The sequence below is a fragment of the Periplaneta americana genome, chromosome 1 (assembly GCF_040183065.1).
Source record: "Periplaneta americana isolate PAMFEO1 chromosome 1, P.americana_PAMFEO1_priV1, whole genome shotgun sequence".
In the NCBI taxonomy this organism is placed as follows: domain Eukaryota; kingdom Metazoa; phylum Arthropoda; class Insecta; order Blattodea; family Blattidae; genus Periplaneta; species Periplaneta americana.
In genome coordinates this window covers 130,596,411-130,616,492 of record NC_091117.1, presented here as the reverse complement: position 1 = coordinate 130,616,492, position 20,082 = coordinate 130,596,411, and the positions used below count along the sequence as shown (strand labels likewise).

Below are 20,082 nucleotides of genomic sequence, written 5' to 3'. Positions count from 1 at the left end.
AGCAGAGCTAGAAGCTATAAATACTGTCTGAAAACTTTTGAAAGAACCAGTGATGACTATATCCGTAGTGGGAGTGTCATATGTATCTTCACGCTACTTGGAAGTGTATTTATTACATGCAAAATGAGCAAGCATTACACGAAGCGTCAGATTTATAAGCATTATGTGTCAAATGGAACTCATTAATTTTTTGAACTGTGGTAACACAGTAATACTTGATATTAGTGATAAAGCGAATACTCATAACGTTGCATGAAGCATCGAAAATCCCATGTCATATACAAAGTTTAAAAAGGTCCAACAGTGATGTAGGACTTGAGAGTGATATGTGGAAAAGTGTACAAGTGCACTTTCTTCATTGAGGAAACAGTGGTTCGGGACCATACCTCAATCTGTTGCAATAGTTCCTCATGCCACAACTGCAACAGGAAAATAACAACATGATCGTTTTTCATCAAGATAGAAAATTACTGTAACAGCTGTTTGAAGTAGTGCCTTCATGAATATCACATTCAACGAAACTGTAGTAGTAGCTATGAAGCTACTACATGTCTTTCATTGTAACTTATACTATCAGATTTCTTTGTGCAGAACAGTGCGTATTTCAAAACCAAAGGTGATTGACAACGTAAAGAGCACGACCTATAACATCTTCGACAAAAATTATGTTACCAGTAGTGATTTTGGACGTGTGGAAAGAACAAATTCATTATAAGTAATAATTTATACAACGATCACATTAAGACCAAGAGAATTAGTCACAACTTCTCATCTATGTTCAGTCAATGTGTTATCTATTGATTTGTAAATAATGATACCGTACTGTATTTATATAAATTGTTTCATTTTGTTCATATTCGAATTGATTACTCTCTCCCTCTATGTATGTGTGTGTGTGTGTGTGTGTGTGTGTGCACGCAGTTTTTACTTTGTCTATACAAAGTTTTGTACTGGTAATATACAGAGTGATTCACCAAGATTGTGCAATACTCTAGGATGTGATTTCTGACATCATTTTGATGAAAAAAGTTCGTATGTGTTTGTGTGTGTGTCCGATTTTGAATAATGTCGGATAAAATCACGTTTCTTTCTTCCATAACATGCATTCTTGTGAACCTCTCTCTCTCTCTTTCTGGACATCTGGAGCTGTATGTGTTACAGTACAGCTGATAGGAGCAACACAAGATCTCGTGACATCAGGGTCATGGTTAGAGATAACTCAACACCAGTACAATGTATCTATCTAGCATCCGAACAACGGAAGTTAGAGAATGTGGCACGTATAGTTCATACTCAGTTGGCTACGTGTATTGCTCAGAAGGTTGGATCTTTGAAAACTGGCTTTAATACAGATTTTTCAGGTAAGTACACTTGCCGCCTGGGATTTGCAAGCATGAGTGACGTCACGCAGTGGGTAGAAGCAGTACAGGTAGTATATGCTCACGCATGCACTCTCTCTGTTTTACAGACAAAGCTAACGGCCGCTATGCTTTCAGATTCCGGGTGACTGAAGTAATAACGTGAATGTTTTTTAATGAATTTATAATACACCCAGTACCATTGTTGTAAATAATTAAAATGCTTAAGACTTCATAAAATCTAAGTTTATGTTTAACATTCAGGAGGGGTAACTCACTCAATTTTAAAAATGTGACATGTTTATATGAACATTTTTCATCAGAATGATGCCAGAAATCACATCCTAGAGTAATGCACAAACTTCGTGAATCACCCTATATATACATACATCGAGATTTTGAAGATAAGTCATACTGAAAATGTGACTGTTTTAGACATAAGGTTTTTGTCCCGCTACAGCCTCTTCTGCTGAACTGCTGGAAAAAAATCTGTCCACATTCAATACATAGAACACTATGATGATAAGATGACAGAATAGATAGTTCAATTAATTGAGTAAAAACATCTGTACCAGTAATTACAGTATTGTAATTAAATAAATATTAAGCAAGAGTAATTAAGTATACATAAATATAAAAATTTCAGGTAACACTACCTGAAACAAAAGAGTCCCTAGATTATGAAATTTTCCGATTATAAAAGGATAAATATTATATTTTTAAATATGAATATAATCATTAATCAATCACTTACTAAAATTCGTAGATTGTAATAAATGTTGTAGTTTTTCTACTAAATTCAATATTATTATTATTATTATTATTATTATTATTATTATTATTATTATTATTATTATTATTATTTGAAACGAAATTATGGCATCCATTCGATTGCAACTTATTATATAAGGAAAAAAAGTACCCTAACAGGTAAAAAGAAACAATAGGGACTGAACATGCAATCGTGTCATGTAGTGCACTGGCATTAATTGACTAAGCTATCATCTTGATTACACAACTTTTAACACTATATCACTTCGAAATATAAAATATATATACTTTCACGTGTTAATTAACTAGGTTACCTTGTTGACTAGTTTCAGCTTGCGGGCTATCCTCAGAACTGGGTGGTCTTTGCGCCTTCTGATTGTATTTCCTGTGGGGGTGTGTTTGTGTAGTATTTTATATTCCGAAGTGACGAAGCTATCTTACAAGTTGAAAGCTGTAGCTGTGTATTCTGGTTATAAATGTAGAAATCTGTATGGTAATTTTTTCACTCACTTCGAAGAGTATTTATTTTCCACATTAAATATTTGCATTCCAGCAGAAACATTATTTAGTGAAGGGATATCAAAGTAATTATACAATGATACAGTTACATTTTGTTTGTATTTAACGCGCAGACACTTTGTTTGTATTTAACGCGCAGATACATCTAAGAAGAATAGTATAACAATGAAAGCAAACATAAATGCATTTTTAGGTGCTAATATTACTTTAAGTCCAGAAATTTAGCCTTTAAGAGTGGTAATTTTTTTGTTTCCGAAAATATACCTGCTAATCCCAAAATACAGTGGTAAATTTTGCAGTTTTAAGATGAAACACAATTTTATGGAAAAGACAACATTTTCAAGACAGAATTTTACGCTAAAGACAACAGTTTTTTTATGTCATAAGCAAAAATCACAATTCCTTACATAATAAAATTATGAAAACAATAGAAAAGACACTTTTGGAGTTGAATTTTTGTATGAACGAGAAACTACAGGTAAAATTTATCATTTGAACTCTCGTTCAGGGACAAACTCTTTTCATATAAGTAAATCACCGTCGACTTAAGTTTTTTGAAGAGAGCAATTCCAAAGAATTTTATAACCTGGAAAATAAATCTCAATTCGGGTTTGAACTCAATCATAAGATTATGCATACTTACCTACAGCTACAAGTTGCTCCGTTCCAAAGTCTTACATGCTGCTATGTCAGAAGGGGCAGTGAAGTGAATCCACGTGGTATAATGGCCATGAACACATTACACAATCTATCAAGTTCAGTGACATGTTGCCTATACCAATGGCAGGTGTGAAAGGCTATGTCTTACGATTTTGTGAACTGGAGAATGTTAAAGGGTTTCCAAATTAGAACTAATTGAAACTATAACTTGCTTGTGCCAGAATAGAAAAAAAAAAAAAAAAAAAAAAAAAAATTATTATTATTATTATTATTATTATTATTATTATTATAATACAGTAATCTAGAGATTTTTACCTGTCATGTATGATGGATGACAATTAATAAAATAAAATTATTTTATGTGCAATACCTATAGGTATCATATTGCTTTCCTTTAACAGTCACAGATATTCTATATTATACAGAAACAGTACATTTGCATGAAAATGAAAGATTAATATAAAATTCGAATGTCACTGAGAACCAAAAACCTCAGCTTTAATTGCAAGAGCAATATGAATTCCATTGAATGGCGTCCAATGGAATTTCATATATCTAGCTTATAATAAGAGTTTCCAGGGTATTTTTTTGGCTGAGAGAGGAGAAGCCATTGTACTTGTTTTAAACACATAACTTTTTCTATAGTTACACAGCTAAGCAGAAGCGACACCAGCAGGGAGCTAATGCCCACTTTTCTACAGTAACTGCCCACTTGACACAAATATTGAAAGTAGGTACTATACTTCAGAACACTATCATATCAACTGAATTATTTCTTTAAATATATCCCATTACATTCGAGCTAAAAGCACAATAAAGCAGTATCTACCTAGTGAATTAAATATAAAAAACTTGTGTGGTATGTACCACAAACCCAGAACAAAAAGTTAAATATGACTATTTCAGAAATATTTTTGATACGGAATTTAACATAAGTCTTGCAACTCTGGCAACAGATTGTTGCTCAACATGTATACAGATGCAGGAAAGAATTTGCAACACAAGAGGACAGTTATCTACTCAGTTAAAGATACAAAACCTGAAGGCCAAACAATTTACAAGAGAATAAAATCCAATGATGAAGGTGTTCTCATTCTGTCTTATGGCTGTCAAAATAAATCAAATTTTATCGAAAGTTCCAGATCAAAAGGCATATTATTCTCGTCAGTTATACAATTATAACTTCACAATCTGCCTTGGCTTTTCAAACAATGCACAAACTTCTGCAAACACATTTATCTATACTTGGCTTGAAAGTGAACATAAGGACTCAAACGAAATAGCTTCATGCTTATGTCATCGCTTAAACAGCATAACTTGTCCAATATCCACAAAATTGAGCTATTCTGTGACGGCTGTGGTGGTCAAAACAAAACCAAATTGTTTTGGGAATGTTGAGTAAATGGCTTACAACCAGTGCTACTGCAGGTATTAAAGAAGTTAAATGTTTGTATCCAATAGTTGGACATTCATATTTACCAATTGATAGAGTTTTCGGTCGGCTGGAGAAGAAGATTGTTGTTCGAAATGAGTACTTGGAAAATGTACAGAACTGAAGGCACTGTTATCAGAGTCTCGTCTGAAGGAAAGTGTCTCTGTATGACTGGAAAACAGCTGTCAAATCAGTTATGAAACCTCCAGCTTCATATAATTTTCCATTTGCTCCCTGTAAGAGGTTGAAACTGACTAGAAAAGCTGGTGTTGTACTCGTCCAAGGAGAAGTAAATTGCAGAGAGTCTGGTGTTGCCAAATCCTTGTTGAAGTGTGGAATGTCACTTAAGACTATTAGGCAAACTAAAATTGATACTAGAGTAGCTGTCTAAGCTGCTAAAATTGAAGATGTTGCAGATTTACTGTCTGCACATTTTAGTGAACACTGGGCTACACTGCCTAATCTCCAATATTATAAAGTAGTAGTGGAAGGCCCACGAAACAATGCAATAGATAATCCAGATTCTGATTTTGATGAAATTAATGAAGAATATACTAGCAGTTTTGTTTATAGCCAGTTTCTTTAGTATTGTATGTTTTATTTGTCTTGCGGTACCTAATTGTTTCATTTTCAATATGTTCAGTTTTCCATATTTCCTGTATGATAAAGAGTAATTTAATTCCCTTTTCTTTTGTAATCAAACAGACTTTCAAAAACTTCAGTGAGACAATAATATAGTATATTTGTAGATTTTTTTTACTGTTACAAATGTATCATTATACTGAAGTTTATCTCTTTCTTTAAAACAACGTATTAATGTACATTTAATTTAATTAACGTAATAAAGCATTACAACTATTTTCTGAGTTTGATAGTCTCTGCACAAATAAAAATGCAGAAATGTTGCAAAAAGGGACAAGTCCATGATCAAGTTACATAAGGGGACAACAATATTATTTTCAAATGTTAGAGGAAAGTACAAATCCAGTATCATTGAAATTATGGATCCTGAATGTATGTATTCGTAGTGATCTAATTAGAACATTTTAATTTTTTAAGTCAGTTACAGTTTTTTGCGATTTCCCAACACTTTGTTATTTTGGATGTGTCCCCTTTTGAAAATCGACGACAGATTTGTTTAATTAAATAACTTAACAGTTCATCTGTGAATAATTTTAAGCTTCAACTGCTTTATGAAAATTGAAATGGTATCTTGATCAGTACTAATACCGGTACTTAATATCAGAAACATTTTGCTTTGACCAATAATAATCATTTTCTATAACAAGAAAGAAAAGCTATTCGTCTACTCAAATGTTTCTCTCCCTCAAATTAAAAATTCTGGTAACATCACTGCATATAGGCGTCAATTCTTTGAATAGAGTTTAGAAAAGCTGCAGATTAAACTTTTCCCATTACTGGTAATGAAAAAGGAAATCACATCGTTTCGAAGATTGGCTCTATCTTAGTCTTCATTATTAAAAAAAAAAAAAAGGTAAGAAGGGATTTCTAATCGTTACCTGCTTTACTGACCCAATTTATAAAATTACGGAATCTGATGTAGATTTAACTGCTTGTAACTACCCCAACGAGCAGGAACCCTTATAATCCCATTTGTTTGATCACCTGAAGACTAAGATAAGAACCAGACTTCAAAATGTTGTGCTTTCTTTTTTTCATTACCAACAATGAAAAAAAAATACAATCTACATCTCCTCTCAACAATATACCATTGCTTTTTCCTCATTTAGGTCTTTGAATAGAGGCTTGATTGTGATTCGTATAAAGAAAATATAACTTGTAATAAATAACATCTATCAAATGGTGTATATAGCATAACTGGTTTACATTCAATACACTGTCTTAAAATTCGCAGTGTTTCTAGTTGATTACCCTATTCACCTTGTGGAGAGAGACAGAAGCTTAGGAGGCCCTAGGCGGAAGTCATTCATGAAGGTCATAAAGGGAGGGAGGATATATTTCATTTAATGTCAATTGTACGGTGTTATGCAAAAATGCTTAACTCACATTTACAAAATCAGTCATTTAGGGACAGAAATGTCAACCCACTTTCCACAGATTGTCCATTCATAATTAAGCAAAAACCAGTCAACCTACATGTTAATGCCATCTTGGAGGAAAGTGTAAAATATACTGCAAGGAAACTGACAATTGGCAATAATGAAAAATCAGTCAACCCATGCCTGTGAATTTGTGACACAGAGTATGTGTTAATAATTTTATTGTTACTTATGTAATCATTGTTATTAGAAGTACCTATATAATTAGTTGATTGATGTTGACTGATGTGTTTTGTGTCAAAGGTGAGTACTGTTACATAAATAAATATTTTGCATTATATTAAATAGAATCAAAAACATCTCCAATACGCGAAGTGATTTAGGTAATGTCAAATTGAAATACTACAACATGTAAGGGTCTTCATACATGGTTTAAATTCATAGTGCATAATATAGCCTTGCTGCTCTATTAGTGAAACCAATGGGAAATAATGGTCTTAAAAAAAAAAATAAAAGATTTAGAAGTTGTACTAAAGAAGGTTCCAAAAAATGCACAGTCATCTTATAAATTCTTAAAGATTGTAAGACGAAGAAATTTTATTGATGACATTGAAGATTTCGGTAATGCGAGCATTCTGAATATGAAGAAAATAATTTATCTGCTGAGTGAATATGATGCTGAATAAAAAGACTTTATTATAAAAAGTATATGGGGTGCCCATGAAGTCACTATACATTTTATAGAAAGCATAAATTGTAGTTCATTTCTGTTATAGGTTCAGTGAAGATACAACTAATTAATGTTAACTATTGCTGAGCAAATTACAATGCTGAAAGTCGTTTAGGTGGAAAAAGCTATGCTGAGCTCTAGAGGGTCTTTAAGAGAAAGTACCACAAACAAGCAACTATGAAACTTGCTGTACAGTAGTTAGCAAACAAATTCAGGTGTACAAGGTCTGTAGCCAATGAGCAGTATGTAGTCGGCCTCCGATCAGCCCACAATGCATACAGAGAGTATCACACCATAAGTTGAAAGACATCCACTCGAATCATGAACTGAACATTCCCAAGTTCCATAGTTGCAGCAGGATGGTATCCTCGACTCAGTGGTCTTTCAACAAGATGGGGCAAGACCCCAATATGCATACATTGTGCAAGACTATGTGGATAAGATCTTTCCTGGCCAGTGGATTGGAAGAGGTTCGAATTACATATGCGCTCCCCAGTCTCGAATTACATATGGGCTCCCCAGTCTCCCGACCTGACTCCCCTCGACTTTTTTGCATGGGGCTTTATCATCAAGGGCACTGTTGACAATATCACAGTGCCTAATTTGATCAATATGAATGAGCTAAAGCGGCACATAAGAGAGGCATGCTGATATGGTTTGAGGCTCAGCATAATTTTTGCTAACTAAATGGCATTCCACTACTGTGATTCGTTCAGCAATAGTTAAAATCTGTACTCGTCATTGCTGGACCAACGACATAAATGAGCCATAGTTATTCTTTCTGTGAAATGTATTGACTTCATGGGCAACCTGTATTACGGTCCTATTCTTGTGTTGACTTAATATCTCAGCCTTAGCATGTTTTCCTATTTCACATAATTTCGTTCTTAAATTAGTCATTCAATGAAATATAACACCAAGGTATGTGTTAAATATTTCAACTGTCTTGGTGAATTTTATATTGTGTACTTCTAGTCATGTTCACCATTACCGTAACACTATTAATATAGTATTTACTAAATACTGTCATGAATTATTTTCAAACATGTTTGTATCTGTTGAGGTACAATTCTATGTTATATTTCTCAAGTTTTCACAGTACGTCTAATACAATGTTCAGTAGGCTTAAAGGCTTAAAATATTTTCTTAAATGGGAAATATCATTAAAATGATGTTATGCAAAAAGCAGTTAACCCTCATTTTGTACTGTTTTCTTATGTGAAATATTGACATTTTAAATTGAAACGTATCATAGATACTGTATATATTCCATACTTTCAGACAATAGGTACGTATTTTTGAAAATATATAGTCATGTGTGATTTCTTACAATAAGTTAAGCTTTAACCTGAATTTACTCAAAACTACTACCTGGTGGGTTGACTCATTTTTGTATAACATTGTCCAGTTATCTTACATTATTAGCACAGAACATAGCAAACATTTCTGAACATAGTGTACAGTTATGTCATTTTATCTCAATTTTATATGTTGGACTGCAGTACTGTATTAATCTAATTGAATTCTGAAGAAAAGTCATGTTCAATAGAAAGAATCACCAATTATGGATAATAGCATCTCTCTATACATATACAGGTACAAAAGAAATACTATTGACATTAATATGCTCTGGAGTTTTAAAAAGGAGTCTTGACTGCCTGGCGATAGAGTTTAGAGTTGTGTCTGAATAGTAGTATTACGCATATATTCTCTCTTACACTGGTCATGTATTGTATTTTAATGAGAAAGCCAACTTTCGATGACAGGTGATATAGTTATATGTCTATAAATATTTCTTTAAATCTGTCATGTTGTTTAAGAGAGTTCCTGGGTACAGTAATGTACTGATATTTTGTACTTCGGAGTATTCCTTCTTGTTTTAATGTGATATAAATTATGTAATAATGTATTGATACAATTAGGAATGTAATCCGAATTGAAACCTATTTTACGTTTTATTTCTTTCTTAATTTTGTTGATTTAGGATCACATTTTATTTATATATTTTGTGCTGTTGGTTTTCTTTCATTACAGTATTTTAATATGACACATTAATATATATTCTTCTTCATGACCGTTGTAAAAGACATAAAGAATAAGAATAGACTACCGGTACAGGCTTTTACAGAATTTTTAAAATATGCATATCAGTAACTCATCTAGCATAAATATGTTGATAATGTGTACTTACCATACTAATAATAGCTAAAGATGGTACAATGCCCATGAAAAGATAAAAGAATGTTTCCAGACATTTGTACCGCTCATGAAATAACTGCTGGTACAGGATTCCAAGTGACGCTAGGACCCACACTATCCACCACAGCTCAGCTGTCCATCCAGTAAGAGGAAATGGCTGTATAGTAAGCCAAGGAAAGTACGATGCTGCTATGAACACATATATCATTGCCCTGTCACCACGATGCAGCATGTCCTTCAACTGCCTGTATAGAATTAAGAAAGTCATATGTAAAGACTGTTTTTTACATAGCTTAATCCTATCAGCAATCACAGTAAGTACTTTATGTGAAGCTTATATTTTATAAGTATTATAAACAACTACTTTTGGAGAAAAATTACAACAGGACAACAATAAATATGCAGACAACATCATTTACTGGCACGACATACTAATATAGGACAATTGAGGACGTAGCTGCAATAAGGGCCCATAGCCCCATAGGCCCTTTTTCCGGAGAATGCATAAATCGATTCTCTGTAGTTTCTTTGTTATACCCACAAAGTTTCGTTGAGAAATGCTGAACAGTAATGCTGATAAACCTGTTTATTTTAATATAATTTATATGCCCTGCACTGTTTTTAAAAATTTCAACTCTATATATCTCAGAACAGCATTTTGGAGTATGGGCCCTTATTGCAGCTACGTCCTCAATTACAAATGATTCATCGGGTTTTAAGTCAAATATTTGCAAAAACTATGGATGCAATATGTTTGTACTAATCATGAATCGAAAAAAAACTCTGAAAGTTTACTTTTCCATTGTTGTAACTCTGATGCATGTAGACAGACGGCAGTAGAAGCATAGTTGTCAAAATGGTATCTATGCAGCAGAAAATGTTCGCAGTTTTGGAATATGAGAAGTCATTTTCCTTTGTTACAGTACAGTGTGTGTTCCAGAGACAATATCCTGGACCTTCACCACCAGGTCACCAAAGCATTCTGCGATGGCATCATCAATTTAAGATATCTGGTACATGTAAAGGTAAAAGCAGTGGACGTGCAAGCGTTTCTAATGAAACAATGGAGCGAGTGACGGCGAGTTTCAAGGTAGCTCTCAGAAATCAACATATTGTGCCAGCCGGGAACTTGATATTCCACAACTGACTGTATGGAAAATTTTACGAACCCGATTGTGAATGAAACTGTACCGTATACAGTTACTGCAAAAGCTAAAATCGGAAGACCTCGCCAAACGATATTTTGTAATTCCATGCAGGCCGTTATGAAGGAAAATTATGGTTTTTAAGACCTTTTAGAGTTTAGTGACGAGGTCACATTTCATTTGAGTGGCAAATTTAAATCGCTCTAATGTACGCATCTGGGGTATTGAAAAACCATGTTTGACAGTGCAACATGAATGAGGTTCTTCAAAAGTGAATGTGTTTGTTGCAGTATCTAAATCATTGGATACAACTGTGACCGGTATGTCATTCCTAGATATGCTATAGCAATGGTTGTTTCCTCAAGTGACTGAGGATTTCAGTAACTTCATATTTCAACATGACAGGGTGCTACACCATTGGCATACTGAAGTGCATCGCTACCTGAACACAGAACTCCCTTGTCATTGGTTTGGGTGATGCACTGAAGATGACTTAGTGTTGTTACAGTGGCCTCCTAGACTCCCCCCGACCTAACAGTCTGTGATTTTTTTTTCTCTGGGAGTGTGCAAAAGATATAATGTACATATCACCACTACCAGTAACTTTGGTTGAGCTTAAGAATCACATTACAGATGCATTTACTACCATTACCAAGGATATTCTACTGCGCGTATGAGACGAACTTCAATATCACATTGATGTGTCATGTAATGAGAGGAAGCCATATCGAGCAAGTGTGAAGGTGTGTCCGAAACGTGGATAATTTCTCTTTATTTTGATGTATCATTCATTATTCAAAGTGTTACGTTTTTCTTTATGCAGCCACTTAAAACCTGATGAATCATTTGTAATTGCCCTGTACTAAACAAAAGACAGATTGAAAACCCACAGAAACAAAATACTCCTAAAACTACACTACACAGTAGAAGTAGAAAACAAAAAATCCATATTTTTCTTAGACATCAACAATAACAAAAACAAACAATAAACATGAGTTCAAAATATACAGGAAACTCACTACCATGATAACACACAGACATAACACCTCCAATCACTCCACACAACACAAACACGCGGCATTTCGATCCATGATACACGGAATCATCAACATTCCTATGAGCCAACAAGACTATAAGGAAGAAATACACACTATCAAATACATAGCAAAGGACAATGGATACAACCCGAACGTAATAAACATCATAAGAAAGACTAAACGCAAACAAGAAAACGCAACACAAAAAAACAAATACATCACACCAGGGGCGGCTTTAGAGGTAGTGCCGTTGTGCCATGGCACTACCAGAATACAGAAGGAAAAGGAGAATTCATATTTTCCGCTCAAAACTTGAGAGAAACAAGTTACGCTTACACAAACTCTACCGTCAATATGATCTTTGCAGCGAAACACGTTGTAACCAGTGTTTGGAGGATGGATCTGTGCCAGGCACTACATCCCATAAGAAATATAATGGGATGCGTGCGCAATCTTCATGTTCGCTCGTCCTTTTCAGCATCTAAAAGCATGATCTGAAATGTGCCAGGCACAAATTGCCGCTGGCTTTTGCAATGCTTGTAAAACTGTATACATCCCCATTTACTATGCCGATCCCTTACTACCTAGCGCTCTGTCTATCCTTCCGCTTTGTCGGAACAAGTTTCTTAGCGAAGACTGCAACAATAAGATAATAAAATCTCTCCCGGTTTCTTGAAAACTTGGCTTGAGAAAGTTTTCACTTTATTATTTCTACCAACAGTACCAAGTGTAGTGTGAACGTGTTAAGTCGTGAGGTTGTCATCGTAATAGTGGTCGTGTTATCGTGTTGTGTACTGTTAAAAAATTAATTCGGTTGGCGCTTTATTGAAATCTCAGTTTTCAACATTAACATATGAAAACAAACTTCGTGTTAAAGAATTAGGCAGACCAACACCGCACTTAAATATTCATCGAAAGCAGCAAAGTGCTAAAGTTAACAGATCTCGCAAATTCAACCCAGATATTTATTTAAAAAACAACTGGTTGTGTGGATGTGATGTGAAAAATGCGTTCTTCTTTTTCCCGTATGTTCTGTTCGGAGGTGAACTTAGCTGGTCAAAAGTGGGTGTGTCAGATTTAGTACACTTATGGGGTAAAATAAAAACACATCATAAGTCAAAGGTTAATATGAATGACGTCTTCAGTTTGTATATGCTGGGTAAAGCGAACACTGAAAATCAGTTAAATTCGCGATTGCAAAACACAATGAGCAAGTTGATAAAAACAGATATGTGTTAAATTTAATAATAAATTGTATACGATTTTGTGGGGCACTAGATTTAGCACTAAGAAGGCACGATGAATCTGAGGAGTTTTGTTTGCAAAATAGACAACTTCAACAAAAAAATAATGGATTTATTTTCAAGTCAGAACAATAGGCGAATGGGTTTTATCTATCGCGCATATTAACCTGGTCAACAAAAGTGCTCAAGTGCTCCAGTTGTATAAATTTGGTGAGTGATTATTATTATTATTATTATTATTATTATTATTATTATTATTATTATTATTATTATCATTATTAGAGACAAGAATTTTATGCACTATAAAATCCCAAAATATGCATGCATTCATGTACTATCAAACTATGAAATATGCATGATCAAGCGAAAAATACATTAAAATATGCACTTTTATTTTTGTTTCAAAATGTCTTATTTCACTTCACTTTTTTTGCACAGTTAAAAACCTAATAACATTTTTAAATTGGTTTCTGTGAGGTTCCTGCACTTGTCTCTATATTGCAAGAAGTTACGGGTTTAAACTTGAATGAACATATTTGTGACAGTGTCAGGTCAAATTCTTCATTCAAGTTTTCGCCACAAATAACCTTCTTCACTGAACAAAAGAATCCGCAGTCCGGGTTAGCATTTAGCACCCTATCCAATTTGTTTTTCGCCGCTACATTCACTTTCCCACGGGCATAACTGAGGGATCTATGAAATTCTTTGAAGATTATTTCTTTTGTTGCATTCTTGCAATATGTGAAACAGATGCGACATGCTGGTCGACTTGAAATTTTTTAGTACATTTCATCTGAAATTATAATAGACCTTACAGTTACCTAGATACGATTTAAAAACGGACATCGTAATTTAATAATTATTTTGAACAAGTTTTGTAATTTTTTACAAAGAACAATTGTCATATAAAATATTCGGAAACAGAACAGCATTGCTTTACTCTTTACTCCAACAGTCGCAAAATACGACATCCTCATCTGACCTAATAAAATCTTTTCCTTTACAGTAATCCACTGTGCAAAGAGTACACTTTTGGAATCTTTAAATTGGAAACATATTAGAACCACATTAACACGCGCAAACAGAATAAACAAGCACATTAACAACTTACGACATTCACACACTGCAAACACAGTTTTACGGTGATTCCAATTTTAGAAGAATCTAAATTGCTACTAGTACTAGAAAAGGAAGAGAATTTACAACCTCCCTGAAAGAGGATGCTTTTGACCTAAATTATTTGTCGGCAATTTCCTTGAACCCTCTATATTTCCTCTCTACTTACTATTCTCAAAATATCCAACGTAATAAATTTATGACACGCAGTGTATAGAGGGTCGTCTGTAAAGTGTTGTAAAAGTGGACTTCCGTCCAGGGAAAGGTCCTCTAACACCTTATTGAGAAAATCTTAACATTTTATTTAATTTTTCTGTTATTTAGTTTTTTTTTTTTTTTTTTTTTTTTCAATCCTGATTTCTGAAGCTAAAATATGGGACATAAAATCCAGAAACTAAGGTGTCCACCAAAACCATTAAAACATGCATTTAAACTGAATTTAATGTATATTATATGCATTATTAAGCTAAAAATTACCTAAATATGCATTATGCATGTTTTTATCCCTAAAAAGTGGAAAATATGCACGGGAAAAGTACACATATTTGGAACCGGAAAGTAATGAAATGGATAAGTACTAAGTATGAGCTACGTATGTCCTATGTTCCTATAAAAACATGCATTTGCATGGAATTCTCGTCTCTAATTATTATTATTATTATTATTATTATTATTATTATTATTATTATTGCTTATAGTAGGAAAAAGAGTTACCCTCCCCCTTAGGGTATCCTGGATATACCACTGATTTTGGCACTATGCATTAAATATGTATGAGCCGCCACTGCATCACACTGACATACGAAAACAAAAAGACATACAAAATTGCATCATCTTTCAAGAAACTAAAATACAACACTGCATACAAAACACAAAACACACTACAAAAACATCTTAACACAAAGACAAGACACATAAATAAATACAACTTAACGGGTGTTTACAAACTATCATGAAATAGTTGCAACGACTTTTACATTGGACACACTGGAAGATCATTTCAAACACGTTACAAGGAACATATCACAGCAATAGCCAAACCACACAACAATTCAACCTAAGCAGAACACATCACAAACTCCAATCATATCTACAGCAACACAGACACTGACATGAAAATACTACACATCCAGCCAAAAAATGACAACTCTAGAACTCTATGAAATTTACAAACACACCCACAACACATCCTGAACACTTCACTGAATTTCAAAACACACACTCTTTCCAACACAATCATGAACACACCCACAACAACAGGAAACTAGAAGATAGCGCTGAACCTCACTAATTCACTATGCTTTGAAGGATGACAAGACACCACGTCCAAACCAGTCAGCCAGGTAATTTACCATAATAATAAAGCAGTTATTACTTATTCAGAATTTATAACATTTCACTGCATAAGTGTATTACAGAAGTAATTGTTCTAAATAACTGTACTGAATGTATTACATCTCGAAAATGGAAATTTTAAGGTATCAGTAAATCAATTCTTTACTGCCGCTATATTAAGATGTTTGATATACCGTATACCCTATTCCAATTTAGCATACAGTGCAATTACTTCCCACTGCAAATATGTCCAAGACAGAATGACATCTGAGCAAGTATGGCTGTTGAATCGAGGTCATTACACTGCATTACATATTTTTAATTGTTACAATGTTATTTACATAATAATGGTACTGGTAAACTCTAGGCACAGAGAGCACAAGTGTTTGTGTAAAATGAGTGAGCCTATGTAAAATTAAGTTAACTAGAAAAGCATGAAGACAATTTTTAAGATTTTGGTGTACAATGTGTCATGACTGCTCAAAGAAGAATATGACTCATTTTCTTTAATGTATCCTAAAATATACAAGTAACAAAATATACTGAATCTATTTTTCGAACACTTACGAATGCTGATATGTCATCTTTCAAAAAGGCATACACCCGAAAAAATGTTGGTAAAGGTAATAAATTGTTATTGCGAGTTTATCACTTCATTTTTCAATAGAGCCCTCCCTAAATGGTGCTAAAACTTCGTGAATCACCCTGTATTTCTTTACGCGATGTATCTTCGTAAGAATTTACAGATGGCACAAATTAACGAGTGTAGAGCGAAAATGAGATCGAAAGAGGGGGACTTTCCGTATGATTTCGCTTTTCTTTCGCAGTCATAACTCCATTCCTACCTGGAAAAATACCTTACGAAAGCACACACAATTTCTTGATCGCGATTCCAAAATGTTTATCACTCTCATAATTCAAACTTTTTAAAATTATCAGCCAAGAAAAGAAGAAACAAGGATCTCAATTGTTTCAAGTTACATATTATATTCATAAGCCTCGTCTACGTACGAGCTCAATTGAATACCCGGTACTCATGATGGAAGCAAGCATTAGGTCCTACCCAGCACGTGAAAGGTTTCCTTCAACCTAGTAAACTGATTCTATAACAAGTTTAGTATGATATTTCATACGATTTTTTACATCGTTTCTCGGCTTCACTTGACCTTCAGTCCTTCAGACCACTTAAAAGAGTTCGATCAAGGTCGTAAAAATGACCATGACTACAGAGGACTGGTATTATTACTTTGTCATATTAACACATAGTAGTGCAGGAATAAGAGAAAGCAAGCTGTTTATTGAAACAATGAGACAAAGAGGAAGACAGAAAATAGGAAAGACTGGAGAATGTTGGGTTTGCAGTGAAAGACCTGCCCTTGGGCAGAACACAATCAATGGATGATACCAAAGACGAATTATAGATGTATGTATAATAATATCTTATATAGCATAGCCTTTATTTTTAAGACTAAAAATATTTTATAACACATGCAAAATAAAGCGAATGTTATATATACACGCACAATTAAACATCACACGAAATGTAAGAATATGAAATGAATATAAACCAAAAGTAAGGGTCAAACTTTTAAATCTTTAGAGGAAAGATGAGCTAGCTCTTCATTAGTCTTCAAAATTAATATTCCACATAAACTATTCCTTGTCATTAAAAAATTTATGTTACGAAGTTGACACATAGGTATAAACGTTTGACAGCAATTAATTTCCTTCATCATTATGCGCATATTTTATTTTCTTCAATTACTATTCAAAATAGGCCTGTATGTCTAAAAGAAATAATGTAAAATACACTTACGTAGATTATGAACTTTAGTTTTCTGGTTTACTGAGACATATTCTACATTTCCAGAATTACGACATTTGGCTTCGTTTATCCAAAAGTTGAAATAATTCTCCATATGATAGCCTAATTAATTTCGCAGATATATAGAGGATTAGGAGACATTACAGTAAGTGGGTCATTTTCGCAAAACTTAGCCTATATAACTTATTTGATGTCTCCAAGCTAAAATAATAAAAGTTGACATACCAGTATGTTGTTTTTTAAATTGTAAAATTAAATTTCTCTTAAATTTTTAAACAGAAGTACTGGACTTTAAGAAACAGTATTTCCCATTTTATATTTTATATATAAAAGCAGTGGTGATATTCGGCCGGTTCGCACTGGTTCGGACGAAACGGTTGTTAAATTATTTCTAGGTAATATTTGCAATTACCATGGACATATATCGTATATGTTTAACATAGGTACACATGAGAGAACTGGTTGTTAAACTTCTTGAATATCACCACTGTATAAAAGTCAATGTGGCTATGTAAGTACCCTATACAAATGTACACGCTTTGATATTTGACAGAGTTTGCACATTTAACCTTCATTACCAGGAGAAAAACAAAAGTTACATTAAAATTGGGCAAATTGAAAATAATAAAAAATACAAATAAATACGATCAAGCATGCATGTATAATATTAAAATGGCCTATTCTACAGTCAATTGTATTTTATTTCTGTTATATTCAACCACCACCTGCTCGAACGCTGCTTATACTGCTTGCTCATTCAATGGTCAAATATGTAACAAGACGACCTATATAATTATGCCTATATCCACAAGCGACTTCCTATTCAATAAGTTGCTCAGTTATAAAAGCTGCTATGTGACAGAATTAAAACGATTTTCAAGTTAAAATTGCAAATTAATTACTAGTAGGACTTTCATGGAACTTGTAAGGTTAATTAATTATTTTTGTTTTATAAAAAACTGACGAAGACCATAGTATATTTGGTGCTGTCACCTACCATTTTAGCGAAAGCATTGTTAGAATGGTCTTATGAGCAGGCAGATAAGCAGCCATCATATGCGTTGAAGCAGGCGGTATATTCAACATGGACTTTCATGGGGGCGAGAAAAATAACATAAAATTAAAAATAACATTGTTGATACATTATGAAAGCCAAAATCTATAAAATCCATGCAGTAAGTAGCAATGACACAGTCCAGGACCATATTTTGAGTTTCTCGATACAGTTGTATGTAGTGAGCAGGCCGAGATTTATCCAACTGTATTCTTGAAACCACGAGGAATGCCACTGCGTACTTAATATTGAATCACCAATAATGCTATTGTGAAATGCTGACCCATCAAAATTATGAAATGGAACAGGGGTTGGTGTGAAATAACTTGTGTAAAACGTAATAGAAGCGACGATATTAACTGGAAAAATGATAGAAGCTGTTTTTGTCTCATGTATTCCTATGATGCACTTTCGATCTGAGCAGCTGCAATTTCCGGTGCAACTAGCATTCGTAATGATCATATTAAAATAAAGCTCAAGGACAGTCGTTCAAAGTTCCTGGCACTAACTTAAAAAGTCCGTGTATTTCACATTGTCAACTACGTAACTTCCTCTCGAGTGGGCACACCTAAATATTTGTATACATAGGCTATTTGTGCAAAAGAAGGGAAAACAAAGAATTGTACGCATATGAAAAATAAATTCAGTGATACTTCTGCCATGTTGCTAATGTATGTATGTATGTATGTATGTATGTATGTAGGCCTATGTATGTACTAAGCCCACTGAAAATAACAGTGTATTAATTCTAAAATATATGTCTCAAAATATGTTGTTCATGTCCGAATATGTGTTACTGCGAAATTATAACAGTATAATCATGTCGGCAATGTAGTACGTATATATACGTCATGTTAAGTATACTGGAAATAATAGTTTGTTAATTTTTAAAATACGTGTCTCTCAAAATATTATTCTTTAAGTCCAAAAATGATTTATTGCGAGATTATACTGTATTCTGTATTTGGAAGATGTCATTTTCAAGTCATATTTAAAAAACCGGGTATGATATAAGCGGGCGTACAGCAGTCAAGGGGTGAAAAATCCTCCAATATATATATATATATATATATATATATATATATATATATATATTATAGTCCGCTGAGTTAGCTCTGTGGTAGCGTGTCTGTCTACAGACTAGCAGTCATACAGAATGGCAGGACATAATTATGTACCTTCAAAATACGGACATGTCCTGCTAAATACGAACATCTGGTAACCCTAAACGTAAGGTCTGAGTTCAACACCGATCTCTACCCGTGTTTTCATCTCAGCAGACATTCCTCTCTACAAACTGAAGAATCAGTGCTTCAGGGAATTCCTGAATATGTTAATGTTCAGAAAAAACTAACCTTCAGCCATATGCCATGAAACTGTTCAGAAGATAATATAACAAATTGAAGATTGTTTAATTTGATTTTCCACTGATGAGACCACAAATAAAGAAGGCACGTTAATTGCAGAATTTGGTGTGTTAAGTGAACAATATCTTGAAGAGATTGTTTTACATTGTGATGTTCTAGAAAAGTGAAATAACGAAATTATAGTAAATCTGTCCAATAAAGTTACGGCTATTCTGTGGCCAGGGGCATTAAGTACGATAAAGTGTTACTTTTTTATTAGTGATTCTGCC

At 33.6% G+C, this 20,082-nt stretch overlaps 1 protein-coding gene and 1 long non-coding RNA gene across 3 annotated transcripts in view; one reads left to right on the top strand and one right to left on the bottom strand.

Annotated features, from left to right (window-relative positions):
• The window catches only part of LOC138700977 (monocyte to macrophage differentiation factor 2), a 133,861-nt gene that overhangs the window by 18,291 nt on the left and 95,488 nt on the right, over positions 1–20,082 (bottom strand). For both annotated transcript variants that reach the window (XM_069827432.1, XM_069827441.1), the window contains exon 5: positions 9,683–9,935. In XM_069827432.1, the coding sequence (XP_069683533.1) occupies positions 9,683–9,935 (253 nt within the window). The remainder of the gene's footprint in view (positions 1–9,682; positions 9,936–20,082) is intronic.
• On the top strand, positions 452–19,102 carry LOC138700989 (uncharacterized). The gene is made up of 2 exons (XR_011332418.1): positions 452–1,361; positions 10,614–19,102. It is a non-coding gene; the product is annotated as an uncharacterized lncRNA (long non-coding RNA).